The following is a 15,305-nucleotide window of genomic DNA, read 5'->3' on the forward strand; positions in this document are numbered from 1 at the left end:
CGAGTGTTGTCTCTTAAAAAGTTTGTTAAAAGGTGAATTTGTAATGTTCTTTCAAGAATGTAATGTCCTAACAATCAAGGACAATGCCAAGAGTATATTACTGCTCCAAATGGCATCTCTCCCACAATAGCATTACATTTGTATGCCCAAATTTTAAAATTTCTCTTGAAAATTAAGTAGGCCTTCCACTTTTAGGCGATAGCCTACCTACATTATATATACACAAAAGTATGTGGACACTGCTTCAAATTAGTGGATTCAGCCATTTCAGCCACACCAGTTGCTGACAGGTGTATCAAACCCAGCACACAGCCACACAATCTCCATTTACAAACATTGGCAGTAGAATGGCCATACTGAAGAGCTCAGTTACTTTCAACGTGGCACTGTCATCCAACAAGTCGGTTCTTCAAATTTCTGTCCTGCTAGAGCTGTCCCAGTCAATTGTAAGTGTTGTTATTGTGAAGTGGAAACGTCTAGGAGTAACAACCACAACTGTGAACTGGTAGGCCACACATACTGAAAGAACGTGACCGCCGAGTGCTGAAGTGTGTAAATAGTCTGTCCTCAGTTGCAACATTCACTACAGAGTTACAACCTGCCTTCATCTTAAAATAAGATGAATCTGAGTTTGGCAGAAGCCAAGAGAACGCTACCTGCCCGAATGCATAGTGCCAACTATAACGTTCGGTGGAAGAAAAGTAATGGTTCGGGCTAGGCCACTTAGCGCCAAAAGTATGTGTGAATAAGGGCCTAGAGAGCCACAGCTGTGGCAATACAAACAGTGGTAACTGCAGGACATGCTGGTCCTGAACCGATCATGTGTAACTAGAGAAAACCATGCACACAAAAAACCAATCCTTATACTTATCCTTGTATCTATAAAATGTCTCGCACAACTAGCTACAATTATTGAGATTCATCCTCTAAACCAGTGGTTCCCAATTTTTTTTATAGTCCTGTACCCCTTCAAACATTCAACCTCCAGCTGCATAGCCCCTTCAGCACCAGGGTCAGTGCACTCTCAAATGTTTTTTTTTGTCATCATTGTAATCCTGCCACACACACACTATACATTTATTAAACATAAGAATGAGTGTAAGTTTATCACAACCCGGCTCGTTGGAAGGCAAGATACTCTGAGTGCAGCCCAATCCAGAAATCTGGCAGTGGCTTCTGATTAAATTCAATTTTCACAGAACTGCTTGCTGCAATTTCGATGAGGCTCTCTTGTTCAGATATCAGTAAGTGGACTGGAGGCAGGGCATGAAAGGGATAACGAATCCAGTTGTGTGTGTCATCTGTTTTGGGAAAGTACCTGCGTAATTGCGCACCCAGCTCACTCAGGTGCTTCGCTATATCACATTTTACAATGTAAGCTAGAGTTCATTTGCACACAAAAAAATCATACAATGATGGAAAGACCCGTGGGTTGTCCTTGTTAATGCAGACAGAGAAGAGCTCCAACTTCTTAATCATAGCCTCAATTTTGAATATAGTTGAATATAGTTGCAGAGTCCCTGTAATCCTAGACTCAGATCATTCAGGTGAGAAAAAACAATCACCCAGACAGGCCAGGCGTGTGAGAAACTCGTCGTCAGACGTGAAAATTATGGTCAGTAAAAGAGAACTTTAAGCTAGTCTCTCAATTATTATTATTATTTTTTAAGTCAACACTTTACCCCTTGATAACCAGTGCACTTCATTGCATAATGCAGAAAATACACGAGAGTTCAGGGGCCTTGCTTTAACAAGGTTAACCATTTTCACTGTAGTATCCAAAACGTCTTTCAAGCTGTCAGGCATTCCCTTGGCAGCAAGAGCCTCTCGGTGGATGCTGCAGTGTACCCAAGTGGCATCGGGAGCAACTGCTTGCACGCGCGTTACCACTCCACTATGTCTCCCTGTCATGGTATCTGTACTGATGGCACAAAAGCCAACACATCTTGACCACCAAAGCTGTCCAATACTTGAAAAATATCCCTCATGTTGTGCTGGTTTTCCCTAATTGACCCCCATGAACATAACGGAGCTGTGCCAGGCCTGCCACGTCTGTTGATTCATCCAGCTGTAACACATATAATTCAATGGCTAGTATGCTAAACAATAATTGTTTTGTTTTAAAACATCTCCTGCCATGTCACTGATGCGTTGTGAAACAGTGGTTTGATGAAGTCATTACCTGTATAGTTTTTTTGGGGCCTTTTCCCCCAGCCATATCTGCGGCAGCAGGTAGAACGAAGTCCTCCACAATAGTATGGGGCTTGCCTGTCCTAAGCCACTCGGTCGCTCACCATATAAGACACTTCTAGCTCCTTCTTATTCATGGTATCTGTTGCTTTTACTACTCGAAAGTCATCTTTATTTTCGCTCAAAACTCTCATGGCTTATTTTTGAAATTGTCATGTTTCGTTTTTAAATGCCTGCGCAAGAATGGTTTCCCGCGAGATAGTAACGGTTCATGTGACTGGATGTTAATTATTTGACTAGATGGTTTAATTTTATTTTTGCCTGAGGCTACTCACGTGAGAAAAAAAACCTCACCCAAATGTATAGCCCCGTTGGAAAATATAAATTTACTTTTTGAAGATGTGAAAAAAAAAAAAAAGATTCATTTTTATTTGGCGTACCCCTGACATTCATTCAATTCATACAAGCACATTTATTTCAAAGTTACCCTTTCTTACTTACCTTTGTCCTTTTTCAAAAGGAGGTGAGGAGGATGCGAACAGTCGTTAAACCAATTGGAAATCTTCCATGTACACTTTCTCTATTCCCCTTTCCTCCGTTCCTCGCATCCTCTCTCGACTCCTTCTCAAAAAGTCAAAGGTCCCCTCAGGTCCATCTTCTCCTCCAATACAGTTGATATGGCAAAAAGATACTGTATAATGCTAGGAAAAGCAGAAAGAAATTTAGATTAGAGCCATGGACAATCATTATTTAATTTCTATTTCACCTGCAGACAAACCTTTGAATTCACAATTTAGCCTCACTTCTAGACTCCAACTATTCATTAGTTAGACATTTTATGAAACACAACACATTTCTTAAATACATTTATGTACCGTTCTAGTTCTAACAGAGTGTTCTAGGCATTAATGGACTTGGTACATATTCTGTTATGGGTTGAAGTACTATTGGAAATCTGTTAAAATACTTTAGCTGTGCTTGACTGAGCTTACCTGTTGCAATGGACCCAATAGAAAAGTCCCAACTTAACCCGCCTGGCACTCCAGGTAGAATAGAGCGAATGCTCTAAAGTATTTCAAATATATCAGATTCTGAACCCAGGTGTGGTTTCATTCCTAGTACAGCAGTCACCATTCTGAAGACATGAGCTGTGTTCGAATAACCATACCAACATACTATATATTTAATGAGTATATACACACACACCACTAGTTAATTTTAGTATACTGTAAACAAACGGTATCCTTTTAGTTGAGCGTACTAGTGCTTCGCCTGTCTACCTGAAATTGATGCTGTTGCTATGCAACCTCTTGCTAGCATAACAAATAACTAGCTAGACATTTTACGATTTCGGGTGTGTTCGTAAATTCAATTTGTTGTCAGATTGTCCATTGTCTGTTTGTAAATTCTGAGCGTTTCGATCTCGGAGCATTCAAGGAGTAGAGTTGATCCGAGCGTTCGGACCTCACAACGGCAATCAAGCACCCAAGCTAACTGGCTAACTACTTCCCGAACACAAATGAGACCACCTCACTGACCATTTTACTCATCCTAGCCGAGTTGGTTAGGCTGTTTTCATGTTATCTAGAGTGTTGGTGACTCCAACTGTGCTGCTGGCAATAATTTAATTACGCTTTTTTTTGCCGACGTTTACTGACACCGGCCATATTCAACGGGTGTTGAGCATTCGTAAAATCCATCTGTTATTCTGTGCTCTGGTACACTCAGAGGAGAGTGCTCTGAAATCAGAGTAGATAGCCAGAATTAACAATGACTATACTACTTAGCTAAAAATGATGTGAATAACCAAGTCAATAATGTTGGGTAGATAGATAGCATATAGTTAATATACTGCCTGGCAAGTTCGATGTATTTGTAGCCAATGTTAGGTAACTAGCTAACATACCAGTACTGCTGTAATGCTGTGCGGTTTGTAAGGATAGCGTGGCTAACAAATCGTCAGCCAACATATATTTTTATTTTATTTCACCTTTATTTAACCAGGTAGGCTAGTTGAGAACAAGTTCTCATTTGCAACTGCGACCTGGCTAAGATAAACTTATATAACTTGTTTGAAAAGCCATGACTTTATTACATTGATCAACATTTTAACATTTGTCATCATTAGTTAAAGCAATGAATTTGTATCTGCTCTCGTCCGTCTTCGGCTGCATATTTTCCACCATTCTCTTCAAATCTGAAAACTTTGTGAAGCCATGCACATTTTCTGAATAATTGCATTATGGGACCCTAAAAGCAAGGAAAGTGTTCACTGCTTGTATACATTCTATTTTGGCGAATTTAGTACGACATCTGGGAACTTTTGGCATAATAACTCCTTCCATACTATGACCAATAAGCATACTACATACTCAATTTATGTCACAAAAAGTATGGTTAGTGTGGTTAGTATGAATAATCGAACACAGCTAAGGTCATCAATATCACTGTCACATTTCACATAAGAAAACAGAATCCCTTCTGTTAGGAAACAAACATATTCATAACAAAAATATTTAATTCTCTGCAAGTCCCTTTTCAATGTGGCCCACCGGCCAAGTACTTTCTATTACAAACACACACCAGAATCAAAAAACTGTAAAAAAACAACGCAGGCTGTTGTGAACATCACTACTTTTGATTAACAGATCCTTTTGATTAACAGTTGCGATGAGGCACAGCAAATCTCAAAGTAAGAAGTCTGTTGTGCTCCTTTTCCAGTATCCCTTCGTCATCCTGTGCTGTCCCTGTTGTGACCCCGCCCATGGCTGTGTCCCAAATGCCCCCTATTCAGTACACTACTTTTGAGCATAGGACACTGGTCAAAGGTAGTGCACCATTTAGGAAATAGGGTGCCAATTGGGACGTAACCCTTGTTCTCGGTGTCCCCAGAGCCCCTCGCTCAGCGCTGTCCGGCGTCTCGGATGCGACAGGCCACCGCCGTGATGAGAGCCGCCCCCTTTCCACTTCCATCCTCTGATTGGAGGAAAGTGACCTCGCACTGAGGCGCCAGGTCCCTGACCGTCTCATGCATGATGCTGGAGAAGCTGTGAAGAGGAGAGATAAGGAGAGAGATCAGAAGCAGGTTAGAATGTTCTTACTGAGAATAGACAATGGACCAGAATCTGCAGGGTATGAAGGGGAAGTGAGTTCATATGGCAAGGGACAAGAAGAATGAGGGAAACTCATAGGCAGATGTACATGCAGGCACTGTAAAATGGTGCGGCTAGAATTATACATTTATATCATGTTACATCCTTATTCTTAAATTGATTAAATTGTATATATCAACATATACACACAATGACAAAGCAAAAACAGGTTGTACATTTTAGCAAAATGTTCAACTGAAATATCACATTGACATAAGTATTCAGACCCTTTTACTCAGTACTTTGTTGAATCACCTTTGACAGTGATTACAGCCTTGACTCTTCTTGGGTATGCTGCTATAAGCTTGGCACACCTGTATTTGGGGAGTTTCTCCCATTCTTCTCTGAAGATCCTCTAAAGCTCTGTCAGGTTGGATAGGGAGCATCGCTACACAGGTATTTTCAGGTCTCTACAGAGATGTTTGATCGGGTTCAAGTCCGGGCTCTGGCTGGACTTGAACCCGATCAAACAAGGACATTGAGACTTGTCCCGAAGCCACTCCTACGTTGTCTTGGTTGTGTGCTTAGGGTCGTCGTCCTGTTGGAAGGTGAACCTTCGCTAAAAAGTTTGAGGATCTGAGCTCGTTATCAAGGATCTCTGTATTTTGCTCCATTCATCTTTCCCTCGACCCTGACTAGTCTCCCAGTACCTGCAGCTGAAAAACATGCCCACAGCATGATGCTGCCACCCCCATGTTTCACCGTAGGGATGGTGCCAGGTTTCCTCCAGACGTGATGCTTGGCATTCAGGCCAAAGAGTTCAATCATGGTTTCATCAGACCAGAGAATCTTGTTTCTCATGGTCTGAGAGTCCTTTATGTGCCTTTTGGCAAACTCCAAGGGGGCTGTCATATGCCTTTTTACTGAGGAGTGGCTGCCATCTGGCCACTCTACCATAAAAGCCTGATTGGTGGAGTGCTGCAGAGATGAGAGAACCTTCCAGGACAACCATCTCCACAGAGGAACTATGGAGCTCTGTCAGAGTGACCATCGGGTTCTGGGTCAAATACCGGTTTTCGCTTTGTCATTATGCGGTATTGTGTGCAGATTGATGAGGTTATTTTGTATTTAAATCAATTTTAAAACAAGGCTGAAAGTAACAAAATGTGGAAAAAGTCACAGGGTCCGAATATTTTCCGAATGCAGTGTGTGTGTGTGTATATATATATATATATATATATATATATATATATATATATATATAATCTATCTGTATCTCACACCAATTAAACTCAAATTCTTATAATTATTGAAAGGAGATTAGGTTTGTAAATGCATAAAGAAACCATGCGTAACATTTTAATGTACTAGATTGATGTTTGCATTTTACCTACGTAACCACGGAAACAGAGCCTCGAAGAATAGATTCTCAATGTTTATCCTTTTTGCACCCACTAATTTTATTCATAGATTCAGTAAGATAAAGGGAAAAGTAAGAGCAAAGTAAAGGCTATAAACTGAAACTACCAGCTACCTACAGTTAAATGTGCAATTAACGTCTGCGCCCATATTAAAAAAATGTACGAAAAACAGTGCTGATCTAGGAGTAGAGTACACCCAGTCCATATGTTTATCATTGTCATCGAAAAGGCTAAATCCTAAATCAGCACTCGTACTCTGGGACGATTCATAAATGCAGCCCCTGGAGTATAGCTTTAACCGGACTCTCGAATAACCACTCACTGTGGATGTAGTTTGTAGAGCGTTCCATCGACACCCACTGTGATTTTGAGCTCGGAGAGGTTGCGGTTCTGCCGGATCTTATCGACCACAGCGGCCAGGCCGGCACCACAGAGTTGGGCAGCGCGACGAGCCACCACGCTGCACACCTCCTTCACCAGGATACTGTCGTCACACGTAGAACTGGTCAGACCCAGGTGCTGCAGGATGGAGCGCACCTGCCTCAGGGCCAGACGGTCACTGACAAGGGGGGTGAGAGACAGGCAGGCACAGACAACAGTCAAATCATTTTTGTGAACATGAAGTGCACACAACATTGTTCTCTATCATACGCTCAACATTTTGGTGTCTAGGAGGGACATAGTATTGAAATCCAATAGCTTTGATACCCTGAAAAGGGGACGCACACGTTGCTCCCACCATGGCTGTTAACCTTTTTAGCGACACTTTTCCAAATCTTCCTTTGGCTCATCAGACATCAACACTAGATAGTGACTGAAAGCGTAATTGCCACAAACATTCCCAGACAAGCAAACTCTGACACCGACTCACCTCTCGATCTGGGAGAGGAACTTGGTTTCAAAGATGCCTCTGGTCTTGAGCCTCTCAGAGAGTTTGCCTCGGAACAGAAGTCCCTTTGCAGTGAACTCCAGCAGTATGTTCCTCACTATCTCCCCAAGGTACATCCCACTGATCATCTTCTCATACCTGACAGAGAGACCGAGAGAGACTTGAATCCTGAGGCTTACTACTACATAGTTTTGTTGACAGAATCCCACTGTGGAAAAACACACTTCAGGTTTTATGGATGAAAGAGTTATTGCACTGGAGCATGTAGTTGTCCCAGCTAGGGTCGCAAAGCTACTGGTAAATTACAAAAAAATGACTGCAATTTTCTGCTATTTCGGGAATTAACATAAAATATATGTTGGTATTTTATACTTTAATAACTATTTTGATTATATATATATACATATATATATATATATATATATATATATATATATATATATATATATATATATATATATATATATATATATATATATATATACACACACACATACACTACCAGTCAAACGTTTGGACACACCTAGCGGTTTTCTTTATTTTTGACTATTTTCTACATTGTGTGAAGACATCAAAACTATGAAATAGCATGTGGAATCATGTAGTAACCAGAAAAGTGTGAAATCAAAAGATATACAAAGCTGTCATCAAGGCTACTTTGAAGAATCTAAAATAAAAACTCGCCCCAAAAAAAGAAACGTCCTCACTGTCAACTTCGTTTATTTTCAGAAAACTTAACATGTGTAAATATAAGATTCAACAACTGGGACAAACTGAACAAGTTCCACAGACATTATTCCATTTCTGTTAGTCACATGTGTCCCTGAACAGGGGGGCGCAAAATCAAAAGTCAGTATCTGGTGTGGCCACAAGACACATTAAGTACTACAGTGCATCTCCTCCTCATTGACTACACCAGATCTGACATTTCTTGCTGTGAGATGTTACCCCACTCTTCCACCAAGGCACCTGCAAGTTTCCGGACATTTCTGGGGGGAATGGCCCTAGCCCTCACCCTCCGATCCAACAGGTCCCAGGCGTGCTCAATGGGATTGAGATCCGGGTTCTTCGCTGGCCATGGCAGAACATTGACATTCCTGTCTTGCAGGAAATTGCGCACAGAACGAGCAGCATGGCTGATGGCATTGTCATGCTGGAGGGTCATGTCAGGATGAGCCTGCAGGAAGGGTACCACGAGGGAGGAGGATTTCTTCCCTGTGGCGCACAGCGTTGAGATTGCCTACAATAACAACAAGCTCAATCCGATGATGCTGTGACACACCACCCCAGACCATGACGGATCCTCCACCTACAAATCGATTCCGCTCCAGAGTACAGGCCTCGGTGTAACGCTCATTCCTTCGACGATAAACGCGAATCTGACCATCACCCCTAATGAAACAAAACCGCAACTCCTCAGTGAAGAGCACATTTTGCCAGTCCTGTCTGGTCCATCGACGGAAGGTTTGTGCCCATAGGCAACATTGTTGCCGGTGATGTCTGGTGAGGACCTGCCTTACAACAGGCCTACAAGCCCTCAGTCCAGCCTCTCTGTCTAATGCAGACAGTCTGCGCACCGATGGAGGGATCGAACGTTCCTGTTGTATCTCGGGCAGTTGTTGCCATCCTGTACCTGTCCCACAGGTGTGATGTTTGAATGTACCGATCCTGTGCATGTGTTGTTACACGTGGTCTGCCACTGCAAGGACGATCAGCTGTCCGTCCTTTCTCCCTGTAGCGCGGTCTGAGGCGTCTCACAGTACGGACATTGCAATGTATTGCCCTGGCCACATCTGCAGTCCTCATGCCTTCTTGCAGCATGCCTAAGGCACGTTCACACAGATGAGCAGAGACCCTGGGCATGTTTCTTTTGGTGTTTTTCCAGAGTCAGTAGAAAGGCCTCTTTAGTGTCCTAAGTTCTCATAACTGTGACCTTAATTGCCTACCGGCTGTAGCTGTTAGTGTCTTAATGACCATTCCACAGGGGAATGTTCATGAACTGTTTATGGTTCATTGAACAAGCATGGGAAACAATGTTTAAAACTTTACAATGAAGATCTGTGAAGTTATTTGGATTTTTACAAATGATCTTTGAAAGATATCTCCTCCGTGGAGATGGGAGAACCTTCCAGAAGGACAACCATCTCTGCAGCACTCCACCAATCAGGCCTTTATGGTAGAGTGGCCAGGCGGAAGCAACTCCTCAGTGAAAAGCAAATGACAGACCGCTTGCCAAACGGCACCTAAAAGGACTCTGACCATGAGAAACAAGATTTTCTGATCTGATTAAACTTTTTTGACTCTTTGGCCTGAATGCCAAGCGTTATGTCAGGAAGAAACCTGGCACCATCCCTACGGTGAAGCATGGTGGTAGCTGTACCATGCTGTAGGGATGTATTCCCATGGCAAGGACTGTGAGACTAGTCAGGATCGGGGGAAAGTAGAGAGATCCTTGATGAAAACCTACTCCAGAGCGCTCAGACTGGGGTGAAGGTTCACCTTCCAACAGGACAACGACCGTAAGCAAACAGCCAAGACAATTCAGGAGTGGCTTCGGGACAAGTCTCTGAATGTCCTCGAGTGGCCCAGCCAGAGCCCAGACTTGAACCCAATCTAACATCTCTGTGCAGTGCCCCATCCAACCTGACAGAGTTTGAGAGGATCTGCAGAGAGAAACTCCACAAATTCAGATGTGCCAAGCTTATAGCTTCATACCCAAGAATATTTAAGGCTGTAATCACTGCTGAAGGTGCTTCAACAAAGTACTGAGTAAAGGGTCTGAATACTTATGTAACTGTGATAGATTTGCAAAAAATCTGAATAGTTTCCAAACGCACTGTACAAAAATGTATAACGCAACAATTTCAAAGATTTTACTGAGTTACAGTTCATATAAGGAAATCAGTCAAATGAAATAAATTCAGTAGGCCCTAATCTATGGATTTCACAAGACTGGGAATACAGATACCTTTACAAAAAGGTAGTGGTGTGGATCAGAAAACCAGTCTGTATCTGGTGTGATCACCATTGCCTCCTGCAGAGCGACAAATAACTTTCGCATAGTTCATCAGGCTGTTGATTGTGGTCTGTGGAACGTTGTCTCACTCTTCAATAGCTGTGTGAAGTTGCTTGATATTGGCAGGAACTCGAACACGCTGTACTACACTTCGATCCAGAGCATCCCAAACAAGCTCAATGGCAATGGGTAACATGTTTGGTGGGTATGCAGGCCATCGAAACAGACATTTTCAGCTTCCAGGAATTGTGTACAGATCCATGCGACACGGGGCCATGAATTATCATGCTGAAACATGATGTGATGGCGACGGATGAATGGCACGACAATGGGCCTCAGGTTCTTGTCACAGTCGCTGTGCATTCAAATTGTCAAAGGCAAAATGCCCGCAAGACGCAATACAAGTGGTCTGCGGTTCTGAGGCCAGTACTGCCAAATTCACTAAAACAACTTTGAAGTCCTGCTTATGGTAGATAAATTAACATTACATTCTCTGGCAAGAGCTCTGGTGGACATTTCTGCAGTCAGCATGCCAATTGCACGCTCCTTCAAGACTGTTGTGTTGTGAAAAAACGGCACATTTTAGAGAGTCCTTGTACTGGTCCCGGTGCAAGGTACACCTGAGTAATGATCATGCCATTTAATCAGCTTCTTGATATGACACCTGGTCATGTGGATGGATTATCTTGGCAAAGGAGAAATGCTCACTAAAAGGGATGAAATTTTGAGATAAATAAGATTTTTGTGTGTATGGAATATTTCTGGGATCTTTAATTTCAACTCATGAAACATTGGTCCAACACTTTACATGTTGCATTAATATTTCTTCTGTGTATTATTCATTTATTATCTCCATCTAGTCGATAGCCTATATGTTCGAGAAAATAGCATGATAAATGAAAATTAAAAAAAATCTAAAAACAATGTCTTTATTTTCTATTAACACCGCAACTCTTCCAACTATTTACTTTTTTCACAACTGCCACCAGTTTAACTCCAAAACATTAACAAATACATTGACCTAGCAAAGTAAATAAATGAAGGATATTTCATGCTAAAACCCTCATATTAAACACCAATTGTATTCACTAAGTTGGTATATATGTAGAATCATTTTTTTTTACAGTTTAGTCATTATTATTATTTTTTTTTTTTAAATAATCTAATTTAATATATTTCGCATTGATAAAGCCACACAGAGGGCCAGAGGTAATTACAGGCACCTGTGATAATCTGAAGTACCCAAAATGGTCACTAGATGTTCTGTGTTAGATTACACAAATTCTGGTAGTTTACTGGTAAATTTAGAAAGTTTCCTTTAATATACCCTCCCTTTGCAAACGTAATCCCAGCCTACAAAGACGCATAAATCAACTTTAACAAACAGTCCAATAAATCCACAGAAAGGAGATTTAATTTGTTTAATTGAGCCTCCGTAAATCAGAACCCCAACTAAAGGTGTACTCTTTATTTTTCTTTCAACACCGTTGTAAACAAACAGTAATAGGCTACCTCTGTTTGCCAGGGTTGGTGGCACAGTCGTCCACGGCTCTGTCGAATTCTGTGCTGAAGTCGTCCAGCTCCCCGTGGTCCCCAAAGGCCCCCCACTCCATGTTAACACACATCCTCCCCTCGTCCCCCTCCACCAGCTCCACATTCTGCATTTCCTCCATGTAGCAGGCATTGGTGCCAGTACCTGGAGAGAGGGGAAATGTGTGTGTGTGTGAGAGAAAAATAGAGCAACAGACACTCAAAGAAAAAGGAAGGCAGTTATTGATTTCTTACAGACTGTGCTTTGATCCAGAAGGAACATACAGTAGGCTATTGGAGACTCACCTACGATGAGGCCCACCTCACACAGTGGATCTTCGTAGCCACAGGTCATCATGGTGCCCACAGTGTCATTAACCACGGCAACCACGTCCAGGTCAAACTCCTACAAAAACATCAACACATGGACTTATGGATCACTAAAACGGAACCCTTTTTCATAACCAAAGGATTTCAGATTGGTATACTATAATATCAAAGTTACGGTTGGTGTACTTTCATGGTATCACATTCAATTTTAAATGGATTTGATATCCTACAGGTACTGTAATGTGTAACAGCGTTTTGATTCTGGGCAGTGTAGTATTGTGACTAAGCCCAGTGGGTGGGTGTGACCTCTAACCTCTCTGCGGTGGATAGCATCCTTCAGTAGAGACACAACATCCTCTCCCTCGCAGCCGGTAGCTTTGAAACCCTTGGTCCACTTTAGCAAGATACCCTGAGGAGGAAGAGGAATGGACATCACATTAGGAGGGCGGGGGATGGGCATCTTTAACTGGCCCTGAGCAGAGTGTTGGTTAGCCTATACTATGTCAGTGCACATCATAATTCCTATAATAACTACAACCTAAAAAACTTCTTAACTGGGAATATTGAACCACCAGCTTTCATGTGTTCTGGGCAAGGAACTTAAACTAGTTTTTTTTTTACATGGCACATATTGCACTTTTACTTTCTTCTGTGTTTTTGCATTTTTTAAACCAAATTGAGCATGTTTCATTATTTATTTGAGACTAAATAGATTTTATGTATTAGATTAAGTTAAAATAAAAAAGTGGTCATTGTTCATTCAGTATTGTTGTAATTGTCATTATTACACACACATACATACAGTGCCTTGCGAAAGTATTCGGCCCCCTTGAACTTTGCGACCTTTTGCCACATTTCAGGCTTCAAACATAAAGATATAAAACTGTATTTTTTTGTGAAGAATCAACAACAAGTGGGACACAATCATGAAGTGGAACGACATTTATTGGATATTTAAAACTTTTTTAACAAATCAAAAACTGAAAAATTGGGCGTGCAAAATTATTCCGCCCCCTTAAGTTAATACTTTGTAGCGCCACCTTTTGCTGCGATTACAGCTGTAAGTCGCTTGGGGTATGTCTCTATCAGTTTTGCACATCGAGAGACTGACATTTTTCCCATTCCTCCTTGCAAAACAGCTCGAGCTCAGTGAGGTTGGATGGAGAGCATTTGTGAACAGCAGTTTTCAGTTCTTTCTACAGATTCTCGATTGGATTCAGGTCTGGACTTTGACTTGGCCATTCTAACAACTGGATATGTTAATTTTTGAACCATTCCATTGTAGATTTTGCTTTATGTTTTGGATCATTGTCTTGTTGGAAGACAAATCTCCGTCCCAGTCTCAGGTCTTTTGCAGACTCCATCAGGTTTTCTTCCAGAATGGTCCTGTATTTGGCTCCATCCATCCATTTTTCAGTTTTTGATTTGTTAAAAAAGTTTGAAATATCCAATAAATGTCGTTCCACTTCATGATTGTGTCCCACTTGTTGTTGATTCTTCACAAAAAAAATCCAGTTTTATATCTTTATGTTTGGAGCCTGAAATGTGGCAAAAGTTCGCAAAGTTCAAGGGGGCCGAATACTTTCGCAAGGCACTGTATATACATAAAAGAATTTAAAGGCCGATTAAATCGGCATCGGCTTTTTTTTGGTCCTCCAATAAATCGGTATCAGAGTTGAAAAATCATAATTGGTCGACCTCTCCTACAGACGCCTATACAATGTGTGAATAGACCATGTGATGCACTTCGTCCACTCCTGTCAGCACTTGTCCTTCCAAGCCTTGCCATTTGAATGAACAGGTGCAGACAGAGCACCGACTGTTCTCAAGTGTTTTCAACGTTCTGTCTGTGAGAGGTTCAGCAGTGGTTCAAGCCATCCAAAAACAATGTTTAAAACGAGTTTTGCGTGTGCGTGTTTGCTTTGTTACCTGGTCCAGTTTATTCTGATGGCAGGGGAAGGAGAAGGTGAAGCCGAGGGGCAAGGAAGCTCCTTTCATACCCATGTACTCCAGGAAGTCAGCGATGCAGTGCACTATGTGGTCAAACAGCTGACAGAGAACAGACCAAGAGGTGTCAAATGACCAATGCAGTGGACTGGGACTGTGACATAACAGACATTGAGGCGGACATTTCCGGTTTACCTCCTCTCCAGTGCCCTGCATAGCCTCCTGGGGGATGGCGTAGATCTTGTTGTGCATCTCCACGCTGCGTCTCTTCCCGCCCCGCACGCGAACCAGCAGAACTCGGAAGTTGGTCCCACCCAGGTCAAGGGCCAAAAAGTCACCGTGCTCTGATAAGTTCAATGAGTCAGACAATAGAGAAGGTAGCTAAGCAAGAGCGATAACTTAACACTTATATTTTTATTTATTTTTTACATTTAGCAGCTAGAGGGTTATGTGCCTTGTTTAATAACGGAAGTAGGTGTTCACATCCTGACAAACTTTTTTGTCATCTCTGCATTTCCAACAGGGAACCCGCTGATTGCTGGCTGACCACCCACCCAAACACACATGCTAGGCACAGGTGGACTGTTCCTGAGTGAATTTGCTGTATTGATTTGGTAAATTCTAAACTACATGTAACAGTTTAAGGTTTCCTACTCCTCATTCTCCTGCTATAGTCCTTCCAAGGACATCTGTCTATTTTCCAGGTCGTTCAATCAAGGGCTTTCTGAAATTCTAAATCTTAAGTATTTTCAAGGTCCATGGTGGGTACCCTTCAATTAACATCTTATGGCTCCATCTCCTCCCAGTCACACACATTCCTCCCATCTCCCTCTAATCCAATGTTTTTTGAGAATGAGCCGAGAGGACACAAGGAACTGCAATTGAGATTC

The 15,305-nt window shown here is 41.9% G+C and overlaps 1 protein-coding gene across 1 annotated transcript in view; it reads right to left on the minus strand.

Moving 5' to 3' along the window:
* Nucleotides 1-2,599: 2,599 nt before the first annotated feature.
* The window catches only part of LOC135543529 (hexokinase-2-like), a 62,701-nt gene continuing 49,995 nt past the window's right edge, over nt 2,600-15,305 (minus strand). The window contains exons 11-18 of the mRNA XM_064970870.1: nt 14,611-14,759; nt 14,398-14,517; nt 12,782-12,877; nt 12,445-12,544; nt 12,121-12,304; nt 7,575-7,730; nt 7,026-7,262; nt 2,600-5,237 (exon numbers count right to left, since the gene is read on the minus strand). Coding sequence (XP_064826942.1) covers nt 5,093-5,237; nt 7,026-7,262; nt 7,575-7,730; nt 12,121-12,304; nt 12,445-12,544; nt 12,782-12,877; nt 14,398-14,517; nt 14,611-14,759 — 1,187 coding nt within the window. The 3' untranslated portion in view covers nt 2,600-5,092. The remainder of the gene's footprint in view (nt 5,238-7,025; nt 7,263-7,574; nt 7,731-12,120; nt 12,305-12,444; nt 12,545-12,781; nt 12,878-14,397; nt 14,518-14,610; nt 14,760-15,305) is intronic.

This window comes from Oncorhynchus masou, chromosome 1, assembly GCF_036934945.1.
Source record: "Oncorhynchus masou masou isolate Uvic2021 chromosome 1, UVic_Omas_1.1, whole genome shotgun sequence".
NCBI lineage: Eukaryota > Metazoa > Chordata > Actinopteri > Salmoniformes > Salmonidae > Oncorhynchus > Oncorhynchus masou.